This window comes from Diorhabda sublineata, chromosome 3, assembly GCF_026230105.1.
Source record: "Diorhabda sublineata isolate icDioSubl1.1 chromosome 3, icDioSubl1.1, whole genome shotgun sequence".
Taxonomy (NCBI): Eukaryota; Metazoa; Arthropoda; class Insecta; order Coleoptera; family Chrysomelidae; genus Diorhabda; species Diorhabda sublineata.
Genome location: NC_079476.1, coordinates 17,742,057 through 17,755,926, shown reverse-complemented (window position 1 = coordinate 17,755,926; position 13,870 = coordinate 17,742,057). Strand labels below are relative to the sequence as shown.

General features: G+C 35.5%; 1 protein-coding gene across 2 annotated transcripts in view; it reads right to left on the bottom strand.

Annotated features, from left to right (window-relative positions):
- The window catches only part of LOC130441048 (syntaxin-binding protein 5), a 263,671-nt gene that overhangs the window by 58,386 nt on the left and 191,415 nt on the right, over positions 1-13,870 (bottom strand). For both annotated transcript variants that reach the window (XM_056774529.1, XM_056774530.1), the window contains exons 3-10: positions 10,950-11,147; positions 7,321-7,455; positions 5,093-5,156; positions 4,833-5,037; positions 4,704-4,779; positions 3,210-3,364; positions 942-1,236; positions 516-888 (exon numbers count right to left, since the gene is read on the bottom strand). In XM_056774529.1, the coding sequence (XP_056630507.1) occupies positions 516-888; positions 942-1,236; positions 3,210-3,364; positions 4,704-4,779; positions 4,833-5,037; positions 5,093-5,156; positions 7,321-7,455; positions 10,950-11,147 (1,501 nt within the window). The remainder of the gene's footprint in view (positions 1-515; positions 889-941; positions 1,237-3,209; positions 3,365-4,703; positions 4,780-4,832; positions 5,038-5,092; positions 5,157-7,320; positions 7,456-10,949; positions 11,148-13,870) is intronic.

Genomic DNA, 13,870 nt, shown 5'->3' with positions numbered 1-13,870 from the left:
AGTGACGAGGCCGAATTAGCTAAGGTATAGAAGCTATACTCCGCAACAGCTTCTTATCCTCTACGAGACCAGGTTCGTTCATCTTTGGGGTATTTCTAGCACATTTGGAGCTCGGCTCTCAAGTATACTCTGAGGATACTCGACTCATTACAGAAGAGAGTAATTCGATTTAAAGGCGATACAGAATTGACCAAAAACTTGGACAGCTCATAGCATAAAACAAAGGTTCCTGACCTGACTCTGTTTTACCAATATTACTACGGCAGATGCTCTTCCGAGTCCTGTCCAATATAATCCCATCTGTCCAACTCAACAGGCAGACGTGGCTCATGAACACCGATTTTACCTGCAGACGCCCAAACGTTCAAGATCTACATTCACAGGCATCTCCTCACCTGCTTGAGTTTTACATAAAAAACCCGCGATTCCATTATCACTTTCAGTAGTTTAATTTTTTATATTTATAAATTTATAAGAAAAACTATAAATTAATTAAATTGACTTTGAATATTTACCCTTTTACTGTCTATATCTAACATATCCAATTTGTTACCGGATCCAGCACTCCCAGGTCCAGAAAATTGACAATCTGGTGATATTTCCCCTTCATCCGGTACTTCGTACGTGATAGGTATCTCTAAAACCGTTACCTCATCGAAACTATCCGTTTTTTTATACGTAAAAAGTATGACGTGACTCGAAGCACCGGCTACACACAATTTCCTCGATTCCGGACACAAGGAAATTATTTCAATAGCGAAAGGTTCATCTTCCGATTCTAACGATCTAGCTTTGGGTTTTTCGAAAACTTTGGCAGTCTTCAATTTATATAATACTTGTAAAGTACCGGCGCTAGCGTCCCAAAATTTTATACTCCCATCGGAATGCCTGAAATTAATATTCGATTTTTAAATGTTATTTGAAAACTATTAAAAACCTACCCCGTCATGATTATTTCGGCGTACGTACATGCGTGGGCCGGCCAAGTGCCACCACTAACCGGCCAATCCATTTCGGAAAAACCCGATCTTTTCATTGCTCCCGCTCTTCCTACTGAATAAAAAGCGGGTATAAGATCGGCGGGGCAGTCTGCCAAATAACTGCAACAAGTTACTGGAGATTCGTGAATATCCATGGGATAAGGATTTTCTAGACATGGAAAGCCCGGAGTTTGTAAATCCATTATCACCAAATCGTTTTGAAGGAGAGCGATGATCCCGTAAGGTTCTTGAAGCTCTGAAAAATTCTATTCTTAATGTTCTCAAGTTTATCCAGAATCTTAACCACCAACGAGATGATGACTTCCGCCTTATAAGATTTTGATTACTGGTCCGGCAGTGGACTCAGATGAGCTAAGTGATGATGATTAATCAGTGAATTGTCATTGCTTTTACGTAAAGTCAATCATAGATGTGCAGTGAATCAAGTATTAACATCAGCAAAAACCACACCATCCGTCAAAGACCTAACACTGGAAGTAACCCCTTGACATCGTCAATGCGGATAAGTTTGACAACATTTTCATTACATTAGAAGAAAAATTCCATATCTATGTTATCAATATTAATGTCCCGAGTGCATGTCAAATTGTCGATAATTTAATTTTCTCGAGTGCACGAATGCGCACTCGAGGAAATTATGAGACAATTTGACATACACGAGAGGGCATTTTGGCAGACTATTTCCTGAGAAAAATTTAATCTAAAATAAACTTAATTCTGTGTTTAAAATGCGAAATGACAGTAGCGAAGTAACAATAAGAAGTGGTGGAAGCAGCATAGAAACACCATCGTCGGCCTCCAGTAAAGTTGTATATTCTAATTGCATTTTCAATAATTGTTCCTTTTCTTAAAATATAAAATTAAAACCAAATGATGTTTATTAATCCTAGACGAAAATTTGGCACTAGTGCAAATTATCGATAATTTGCACTAGTGCAGTATTATCGCTGAAATTTGATCGTTGCTAGGTAAACATAAAATATTACAGCTTTTTGGTTGGCTTAAATTTTTCGAAGGAAATAGTCCGCAATAATCTTCTCGGGACATCGAAGCATATCTACTACTGAAGCTATACTGCTCCATAAGACCAAGATTCCGGATGTAAAATGTGGTAAAGAATGAGGATTTATCTTCGCATAAAGGAAGGTTAAACAAATAGAAATAGAATGCAGAAAATGTAGAATAAAAGGGGCAGTGAAACCAGAGGATAGTGGATCCAGAACCTAATCAGGAATTAGAATGGCACGACAGACACCTGCCGGCATTGTATTATTGGCCTTTTGGTGAAAAATAAGTATTTACATCCACAGAAACTAAGATGAAACGAGGAAGGAGAGGAAGGGGAGAGATTGGGTCGTGTAGCAACGGAGTGCACTACATACAGATAGTGTATCGTCTCCTGCCATTTTGATAATTGTTGGCATTGTCTTAAAGGACTTTTTGGTAAAAAATAAGTATTTACATCCGCAGAAACGTAGATGTAACGAGAAAGGAGAGGAGGGTACAGAAAAAAAGAGTTGGCGGAATACATGGAGCAGTGAAACCAAAGGATAGTGAGTCCACCACCTAGCCAGGAGCTTAAAGGGCAGTACATGAGTATGGGTGCTCCCGTAGTTTTCTAGAGTAGTAATAACCAAGGTACGTATTACTGGAAAGAGGAAGAATCGACCAAACACTTTTTCTGGCTTGCGTGGAAATCCCACACAAGAGATGGGAGAATTAATAATCACAATATTATTGAAAGAAAGAATGTGTAAGCACATTAGTGATGATTACACTTAAAGGCAAAAAAATCCTTAGGAATGTGGTGAAATAAAACACTATAAAGGAACATCATAAATCATTTGGCTCTTTTAAATAAGCTATATTACAGTTGTCCATGTTTGAATAGGTGAAACGTGACAAGGCATTTTTTTGACAATCTTATTTGAACAACTTCCAACACAACAATTGATCTGTTAAAGATTTGAGATTAGAAATCATTGACTATATAAAAAAGTAAATTCAATTTCTTTGAGCACATAGGCTAACAATATGTTCTTATTGAAAAAAATTGTATAGTACGGACTATATTTTATATAATACAAATTGTTTCAATTCAATTGCGTGTTTTTATTGAGTATGGCGACACGTTAAAGTTATTTTAATGGGGAGTATATAAAGTTTTTTATTATTTCATGACTAAAAGTAAGAAAAAATTATACTCACCACTGGCATAAGGTGATTCGCAAAGTATGATAAAATCGATAACATTATGTTCCATTTCTAGAACTGTTGTCGTTTTACTATATACAACTGTTATACAAGGTGTTCTACTAGCTTGGTCATAAGGCATTCCACCAGAAAATATCACGTAATATTCCCTAGAATGAAATCAAAATAACTGTTTGTTTGAAGACACAGGTCCATAAAAAATCCAAAATACTTCGCGGATTGTTTGTCTGAAGTCTTTATCTGAGGTAGCTCAATAAAAAATCCATAAGAGTCAAGTTGAGTGACCTTGATAGCCACGCAAAGCGACTTATCTATTTGCGAGGAAAAGCTTTTCGAAGCAAATTCATCGAAGACCTGACCGTGTATAGAGTCACACGTTCCTATTGGAACACGTATGTGATGATATCGTTGGTTCGGTCAAAAAAAATTCCATAATGATCGTTGAATGAGAATGAGTCTTGCAGCTGCAACACATGGAATTGAAAGTACGAAAACGCTTAAACATACAACACACAATATGTGTGCGTAAAAAAGTCATTTTATTTCAATAACTTCAAACTTTAAACGGAATACATGGTATGTTCATGAGTTCTTGGCCTCATTTAGTAAATAGAATGGGTTAGCAAAAATATTTATGAACGGGTCTAAAAGAAGCTTTACTCCAGAAAATTTTTAAATTGTTTTTAGTGACTGCCGCCTAAAAACAAAAGAAATTGCAGCACAGACATTTCCAAGGATCAACATATAAATATGACATAAATTATTACAAAGTGGGAACCTCGAATTCTGAGTACAGATCAAAAGCAACATTAAGTAGAATATTGAGATCGATTTTTAGAGCTTTGCCGCGTAATCTGATCAAATGTGAGAGGTTATGAAACTATGGTTTTTTACTATGATCCCATTTCCAAAAACGATTCAATGGAGTGGTATCGGAAAGCAGACCACTTGCCAAAAAAGACATAGGTCATGAAAAGTACCAAAAAAGTGATGGCTACAATATTTTGGGAATGCGAGGATATCATTTTGGGACTTTGACGAATCAAGTACAACCATAAACGCGGCACCTGACTTACTAAGACAGTTGCGTCATAAAATATACGATTTCCTCTATTCACCCCTGGAAATTATTTCGAAATTTAATATTTCGAAAATATAGTCTGCCGTTCTTCAAAGGAGAAAACAACTATTTTCCTGGCTGATGCCTCGACGAATATTGAATTATATTTTCTCTGAAGAGCGTGGTGTTCATCGAGCATTTTGTCGATACCAACATCCTTACTGTTTCGCAATTGCAAAGAGACAACCCTCTCTTTGCAATAACCACTGACTATTGAATGAATTAATTTAATATTTATATCAAGCGTCAATTTGAATTTTAGTTTCAACGCAAAACCATCACCTTTTAACTTTTTTTTCGATTGTGAAAGATAACCCTGTATATAATAAGAAAGGGAATATATTGTATTGTAGTTTCACAAGCCTTACCCCGTTCTAGACGTCTTCCATTCAACTTTCGAAATAGGTCTGCATTGCTCTGGTTTCCCATCTTTGGTAAATTTCGCTGCAAATAAATCCATCAAAACAAATTAAATTTTCGAGTAGTTTCACGCTTACCATGAGGTTGCGATATATGAATATATTTAGTAGGTGATTTCAAGCTCCACGTGGTTAAAGTTCCGTCTGTGTGTGAACACATAAATTGTTTTCCTTCGTAATGCCACGAGATAGATCTTAATTCACTGGTTAACCACCTCATATCGACCATTTTATTCTTAAGATCCCATAAGACAACTTGACCTGAATCAAAACCTATCAACAACTGAAATATAATTACGTTAAACTCATTTGGAAATTGGATAATCAACAAAACGTACTTTACTAGCGTCTAAAGGGTTATCACTTAAATGTACTATTGCCCCGGGATGTGTTTTACGAGACCTGGGAAATAAATCAGAATTGTTAATAATCAATTTATCTATACTTTTTGTTGTTAAAATTTCATTATTTTATTTTTTTTTTCTAATTGAAATTTAGTTTTTAAAGCATGTAAAAAATTTCGACTTTATAGGTCTTTATCAAAATATGACTTAACATTGATAATTATCTGTAGTTGGAAATTTAAAAACATAAATTTATCAACTGAACACACTATTTACACTTCCACTACACCAACATTCACAATTACACTGGTGACGGGCGTTTCGATAACCAAGTTATCGTCTTCAGAGACTGATTTACCTCCTCCAAAGAATGAGACCCGACAAATTGACGTTCTGGGCGTCTGCAGGCAAACTAGGTGTTCTTGAGCCGCGTCGAGTAGGTATTGCTCTAGGTGGAATTATACTAGACAACCCTTCTAGACTCGAGTAGTTCGAGAGGTGTCTGTAGTATGGAGATACCTGCGGATATTGGTCATGAACTTCTATATGTTGTAGTGCTCAGGAAAGACGTGCCTTGGTAGCTTGCACTTCTACAAAGAAAGAAGTCCTGATAAATTGATGTTCTGAGCGTCTGTAGCCAAACTCAATGTTCAGGTGTCACGTCTGCCTGTCGAGTAGGTCTTGAGATAATATTGCTCTAGATGGGGTTATGTTGGACAGCTGGAAAAACCATCTGACATGGTAGTATCGGCAAAACAGAGTCAGGTTAGCAACTTTTCGTTTATGCTCTAAGATGTCCCGGTTTCTGTTTGACTCTGTGTCGCCCATAAGTCGGATTGTTCTTTTCTGTATTGAGTCCAGCATACTAAGGATATTCTTGGATACCGGGGACCAAATGTGCTAGAAATACTCCAAAGATGAACGAATCTGGGACTCGTAAACGATTAGAAGCTGTTGCAGAGGTTATAGCTTTTTGGTCTAAAAGAGGGTTGTAAGTTTTTGCGAAGCTGCCTTAGCTAATTCGGCTCAACACCCAACAAGCGAATTTGATATTTTATGTCCAGACAGGACCAAATCCTGTACAGCAGTGCCAGCCTTCTTTGCAAAAACAGCAGACTGGGTCTTTGCTGCATTACACTCAAGTAGATAGCTTCCACTCCACTCTTAAATGTTCTCAAGATCTGTATTGTTGGTGGTGATATATTGCTGCCTACGGATTGGGGGTTAGCTGGTTTATTGGAGCGGCTGATTTGACCAACGACACCAGCGAAACTATTAATCGGGTTTGCAGATTTTTTGAGTAAATCGTTGATGTACAGGAGAAAGAGAGTAGGTGACTATATGCTTTCCTGCGGAACACCAGCGTTGACCTCAAATTTCTCTGAGGTGTGTGCATCCATAGCGATTGATTGGACCTAAACAACGAAGCTAGTAGATGAGCGATTCTCCATTTTCCTCTATATCTTCAGTCCATATACTAGTGACAAAGACCAGGAGAAATCTAGTTGATAAATGTTTCCGAAAGCCGTATTGATGGTCGCTGATAATGTTAGCAGACTCAAGATATCTCAAGATTTGCTGGTAAATGACTTTACCCATCACATAGGAAATTGCTGGTACTTAAGCAATTGGACGGTCTTTTTTTCTTTTTTTTTATATGGGAAAAACTTCCAAATCTGCTGGGAAGAGACCTCTTTTATATGATTGTATTGATGGTTGGTTGGTTAGGTATGGTATTACGTATGGTATTACATCGGGACCAATGTCTTTATTGATATCCAAGTCTCTGAGAATTTTTGCCACATGTCGATGTCGTAAGTTCTATTTCTGGCACAGATGACCCGATTCTTGGCAGGCTCGGTGGTAGTTTTCCCCGCGAATCAGAAGATAAATTTGAGCAAATATGTGATCCAACAAATCCAGTTTGTTTTTTGCGATTGATCCATGCAATTTTTTTCTCACAATGTAGAAATTCAGAAAAAAGCTCTCGCATCAAACTAAATATTTCAATACTACGTATAGATCATAGGGAATTAATAGAATAAATTATATAGAAACATTGTTATGCTGATTGGTATTTCTGGAAACTTTGGTTGATATTCATACTTAACACACCACTACACTTACACTATCCAAGTCGATGTAATTGTTAGTAAAATGTACTTAGTATGTCTCAATTATAAAATTCAATTGAAATAAAGAAAAACATATTTGATACTAACGCTTCAATAGTTTTATTCCAGTTAATTACATAACCGGAAAGATTGAAGTTTTCTATTTGAATTACATGGACGTTTCCTCTTTCGCTGCCAACATAAAGCCATTTCGACTGTAAGGGAAGGTGCATGTAGGTAATTCTGGAACAAAACTTAATACAGTCACCTTCGTTATATACAGTGCTTTTCAGATAAAAGTATCCACCTTTAATAACTTTTGTAATACTGGTATTTAGAAAAAATCCAAAACCACGTCAATTTATGTTGGAAGGGGCAAGCATTATGGCTTATTTAAACTTACTGGAAAAGCCACCCTCTCACCCCTAGCAGCATCCCTTTTATTTTTTTAAATTACTTTTCATATTTTTTATATAAAATTTGGATACTCCTCTTTGAGCTGATTTCAAAAATGTATAATACTTGTAGGTTAAAGTGATTAGTTTATGAGATAAACAATTTTTCTTTTAAGAGCACAAATTTTACTTATTATTTACTTTCACCTTATTTGCCTGTACTAAAATGGGTTGTACAACAGTTCAAACTCTTTAATCTTTTTAACTGTGCTATTTATTCTACTTAAAAAATCCAAACAACAAAAAACTCTACTTTTTATTAAAGTTTGACATTGTCAACTAGAATTTGTAGTCACTATTGATAGTGTAACTTGATACATTATTTATTTTGTTTCTCTGAAATGGTTTACTCTTTGCAAGAAAGAATTGAAATTGTAGGTTTATACTACCAAAATAATAATTGTGCAAGAGCTGCTGCTAGAATATTTAACGAATTACATGAAGAAGGGAAGACATGCAACTCATGAGTATGTAATTCAACTGATGGAGAAATTTCCCACAACAGGGTCTGTTTGCAATAAAGTGCATAAGCGAGAGGGACTCGTAAATAACGAAGCAATCCAAGTGGCAATTTTAGGGCAAGTCAGCTTAGAGGCTCAACAACCCCAATCGTTGTCAACAATAAGTAGAGCGATCGGTGTTTCATCTTCTACAGTTTTCCGAGTTCTACATAAATTCAAGTACCACCCATACAAAGTTAAGTTGGTGCACGAGTTGAATGAAGATGATTTTGATCGTCGTCTAGAGCCTTGCGAATCAATGACGCAAATTATCAATAACAATCCACAATTGTTAAACAATATTTGCTTTTCTGATGAATGCTCATGGTCATTAAATGGCTTAGTAAGTAGGCATAATTGTAGATATTGGGCTGAAAGTGATCCACATATTATGCGTGAATTCCATACACAACATCCCCAAAAGTTAAACGTTTGGTGTGGTATCCTAGGTGACCACATTGTCGGACCTTTCTTCATCAACGGAAATTTAAATGGTGAATCATATCTTGAGTTACTCAGGGAAGGGGTTGACCCACGTATTACAACAATAATAGAAAATGATGATAACCTTTCCGAAGATTTACTGGTATTTCAACAAGACGGAGCTCCCCCACACTATGCTATGTCTGTTCGACAATTTTTAAACGAAACATTCCCCGCTCGTTGGATAGGTAGAAGGGGGCAGATGATGGAGTGGCCACCTAGGTCACCGGATTTAACACCCCTAGACTTCTTTTTATGGGGGTATTTAAAAACAAAAGTTTATGCTACCCAACCAGAATCTCTGGATGATTTACGAGAGAGGATAGAAAATGAATGTCGACAATTAAATCCAGCCGTATTAAGCAATGTCAGAGAGGCATTTCAAAATAGATTATACCATTGTATGGAAGTGAATGGTACTCATTTTGAACACTTATTGTAACTTCATAATAAATAGCACAGTTAAAAAGATTAAAGAGTTTGAACTGTTGTACAACCCATTTTAATACAGGCAAATAAGGTGAAAGTAAATAATAAGTAAAATTTGTGCTCTTAAAAGAAAAATTGTTTATCTCATAAACTAACCACTTTAACCTACAAGTATTATACATTTTTGAAATCAGCTCAAAGAGGAGTCCAAATCCAAATTTTACATAAAAAATATGAAAAGTAATTTAAAAAAATAAAGGGGATGCTGCTAGGGGTAAGGGGGTGGCTTTTCCAGTAAGTTTAAATAAGCCATAATGCTTGCCCCTTCCAACATAAATTGACGTGTTTTTGGATTTTTTCTAAATACCAGTATTACAAAAGTTATTAAAGGTGGATACTTTTATCTGAAAAGCACTGTACTATATACCAGTAATGATAAATGACATCTTCGTCACAACTACATGTATTTTTAAAGGTATTGAACAAACCTATTTAATGATACTAATCTTGATTCTATTTGCTGTGGTTGATATGGAGAAAAGCTCCTAATCCTAACGTCCTACGTGCAGATGCGTTTAAGCTAATAGAGGAACAATATTTAGATGAGATAATTTCCCTGTTTAATGAGATCTATGCAACGGGAGCAATGACTGCAATCAACGTTTGCCACAATTTTAAAGTTACACTATGCCAAGAAATTCAAAGAACATCGTACTATTAGCCTAGTAAGCCAAACGCTTGAGGTCTTTCTTAAAACCATCCATCGTAGGATTTATAAAAAGCTGGAAGAAGATATAATAGATACACAGTTCGTCGGTTTAGGCATAAGGTAAGCTCGGTTTAGCTACAATACTTTGATGCAGCAATGTCTTGATGTTAACTAACGTTAAAGTTAACATATACATCAGTTTTATCGATCAAAATAAGGTATATGATGAAGAGAGATACAAACAATTCATAGAAAAAACTTTGATACAAGAGATATATAACCAACTTGCACCTGAATCAAACTGCGTCTATTTGCATTCATTCAAACTTACGAATGCAGTGGAAATCAAGCGAGAAGCCAGACAGTAATGCATTTTTTCATCACTTTTTTTCAACATCTACTTAGAGGAAATCGTTACCCAAGCTTCGAAAATAGTGCCGGCACACTACTGAACAAACTGCTATATGATGACGACACAATATGTGGAAGGCTAAATACGAAAATAAGAATCAAAAGATATGACTACCTGCATATAAGTATTGAATGTTGTATCTACTACTATTTAGAAATAAGGATTCAAATTGAAAAAGTCCGTACAGATCATGTAGATGATCTGAGAACAATGGAGAAGAGCGTAGAGATCCTTTATAAGTGCAAAAAGAAAACAGGTTCCGTATTCAAAATAACTATGATTATCGATTTTCGAAATAGAGATGTAACATAAGGAAAAAAAATTCTAAATGAATAAGGTATTTCCAAAAAATGCTCCAATGTTTTTGAGATTGTGTCAGAAAACTTAACTACGAAGAAATTGTGTGCGAAGTTGGTACTGCGAGTGTTATCAGAGGACTCTGCCAAAATCTTTTTTACCCTACCAGACGCTCAAGAGGAAGCCTCACACGGGAGCTGAACAGCATTCCGTTCCAAACTTTCCTGGAGACTTATGAAAACTGAAAAACTTGTTGAAAGCAGTGTATACAATCAGAAGGATGCTACTATGAAAAAATTCTACTAGTTTTTACTAAATTTTTTTAAAAAATTGAGGTCTATTATTTTCAGAACAGATCATTGCACATAAATTTGTAATTAAAACTGGTATACATATTAATAAATTGTTTGAATTCTAGCATAATTTGTTGATTGTATTATTAAATAGCTCACCTATCCTTTTGGAATTTAAGACTTTGTACAATTTGCGGGATCCTTTGTCGAAAATTCCACAAATGCAGTGTATCGTCTGCTGTTGCTGAAATAAGTGCTCCCTCGTTGACGAGAAATTGGAGGTGGAGGACGGCAGCGGAGCCCGGGGGACCATCCATATCGTGTCGGACATGAACGTCGACTCCCGGTTGACCCAATCTATTTCATTATTGTTAAGGAAAATCTCACAAAAACGATTTTTTGTTGTTGGAAATTATTTAATTAAATTCGTTTGAACATGTCTATGACTATTAGAAAAGTTAGAGGGACTGGATCTCCTATATAGTATAGTTTATTACCATTATATTATCTGTAGACAATAGTTAAATTTTATAGGAACCAATTGATCAAGGCATAGCGCAGTTACATTTGTATTTTTTCAATAGAAAATTTAATTAACTTGAAGACCCTTGCAGAAGTTGCTATTACTATACCTATACTTAAACAGAAGTAGACTGGAAAGTCTAAAATTATGGAACGTACCTACACAGCTCAGTATCATTATTTAAACACATATTTTGTGATTTTGCCTAAGCTAAAGCCTTAACGAGCTAGGCAAGAATATTGAAGTTGCCCTACAATTCCAGGAAAGGAAATGAAATAGCTCGCTAAAGCAGGAGCAGACAAGCCCTTTGTGGGACCTGAACCCTTCCGTGTATCAGTTATAGATCAATAGAAAAAGCATTGGAGAAGAAGGTGAGTAGAAGCAAAATCAATCAATGAGACATTCAATAGGGGCTGAGACAGGCAAAGACTCCCTTGGAAAACTATAATCAGAGAAGTAAGTAAGAACAATTTACGAATATTAACAGAAATCCTGTCGGAGCACTGTCGCTTCAGTAGACACCTTAAGACGTTAAACTAGCAGATAATGCGATTTTGTCGCATAGACATGGAATGGAAGTGTAAGGAATGGAAGCCGAAGATCTTTGGCAGCGACAGCCATCTCACATTCTGGACTTTCTAAAAGGAATGGGATTAACAGATCAGTTGTAAACACTGGGTACCCCAGTATTGCATCAAGAAAGGGGGACACAATAGATCTTTTAGGTAGTAGTGTATATGATATCCCAATATCTGTGAGTCACAGTGTATATGATATCCTAATATCTACAAACATACATACATACAATTTACTGGCAACATTGTAATAAAATTTAATTTGAATATGTTTCGGAAGCTGATACATCGCATGAATTTGTATTTGTATCTGTCTCTCATAAAGGGCACTAGCTACGCGGTTCGTACCAATTAGTATTCAACTTAACTTTTTTAAGGTAACATTTATTAATAAAAATTTCGAGAGTTAAGCTTGAAGAAGACGTATATGTTTGGTTTCTTATTTTCCTTACGATAACTGCTGGATCTCTAGAATATTCTTTTCTTTATTAGTAGTTTCTTGTTGGTCAGAACAAATTTTTTGGTCTCTAGGAAATTCTTCTGCATAACTCTTTCGAGCTGCAATAACATGTCGTTGTATTCAACATTCGAGTATATTCTGATTAACAATATTTAATTTTACAAATAACAAACTTTCAATATAATGATTGTCAACTTATCGTCATAACTATCAATAAAGGACAGTTTATATACAAACATACTCGACAGAATAGACATTTGCAGTCATCTTTCAACGCAGTATAAACAAAAAAAGATATTTTTTTTTAAAGAAATGGTTGGTTATGGAAGCCAATATGCAGATTTAGTGGAAAATCGAAATTTATCACCGTCGATGAAATTAAAAATTCCTCCTCAGCGTGTTTGTTCTCAGTTTTTTAGTCTCTAAATGCTGCATCGGTCCTACATGGAAGTTTGTGTTCTTCAAAATCAATAACATTATCATCCAAAACAGTTTACAAAAATTATGGGTAACATTATATCTCTTATTCAATATTATGAAATCGTCCAAGGATATAGACCATCAAACTGGTCCTGGTTTCATATTTTAATCGAATCTCAAGTTTACCGGGTCCTTTTTGTATTTCTTGGAAGAACGGTTTCTTTCTTTGTGGCATATTTACATTGGTTTTGTAACTGTTTTTATATAGAAAATGTCTAAGAAGGCTTGTTATTTGTTTGTTTACAGCAAATTAGAAATGTCCACGAAATCTAAGATTCTGGAAAGTGATGGTAGTATATAAAAAGAGTCTATAACAGCCAGACAGAGTCAGTAATTAATTTAATTTTATAGTGAACACATCGGTACACGGAAAAGTATATAATAGAGTTAATGTTAAATAAATTAGAGTGTTAAATATTAGTGAATAGTTTAATGCAGTTAGTTAGTACATTCATGACGAATTCAGCGAGACGAATTCAGCGATCAGTATGAAGAAAGAGCACTTCGTCAACGGATTGTAGGGACCAAGGGAAGCACCGATAAACTACTAGTCCCGTAAACAGATAAATAGATAAATATGACTCTATCTATGGTGAATCTAGCATCCACTGCAGCAACAATCTAGCGTAGTCGTATTGTTCTTATTGGCCTTAGTTTCATTTTGTATGTTCTCAAGGTCAGTCTCATAGTTAGTACATACTCTATGGATGTGTTGGGCTTGTGTTTCTATGGTGTTACATAACAACGCCACTTATGAAAATATGACTGAGAAAGAACGGAAGCGAAAACTGGAGTTCTACATAAAAAACTGTCAGTTCAGCGAAGTATCTTTAAAAAGCAAAACACTTCTCAAAAGCTGGCTACAGATGCCAGTTACATTGTAGCATTTAATACTGCGATTTTCTGATGGCGAATTTGTAGAAACTTGTATGCTTTAAGTACATTTTATGCACTGAGAAAACAAAGGATTTGAAGACAGTACTGGAAAAACAATTACTATTGTTGAAGTTATTCATGAAACAGTTTGTCTCACAACTTCAAT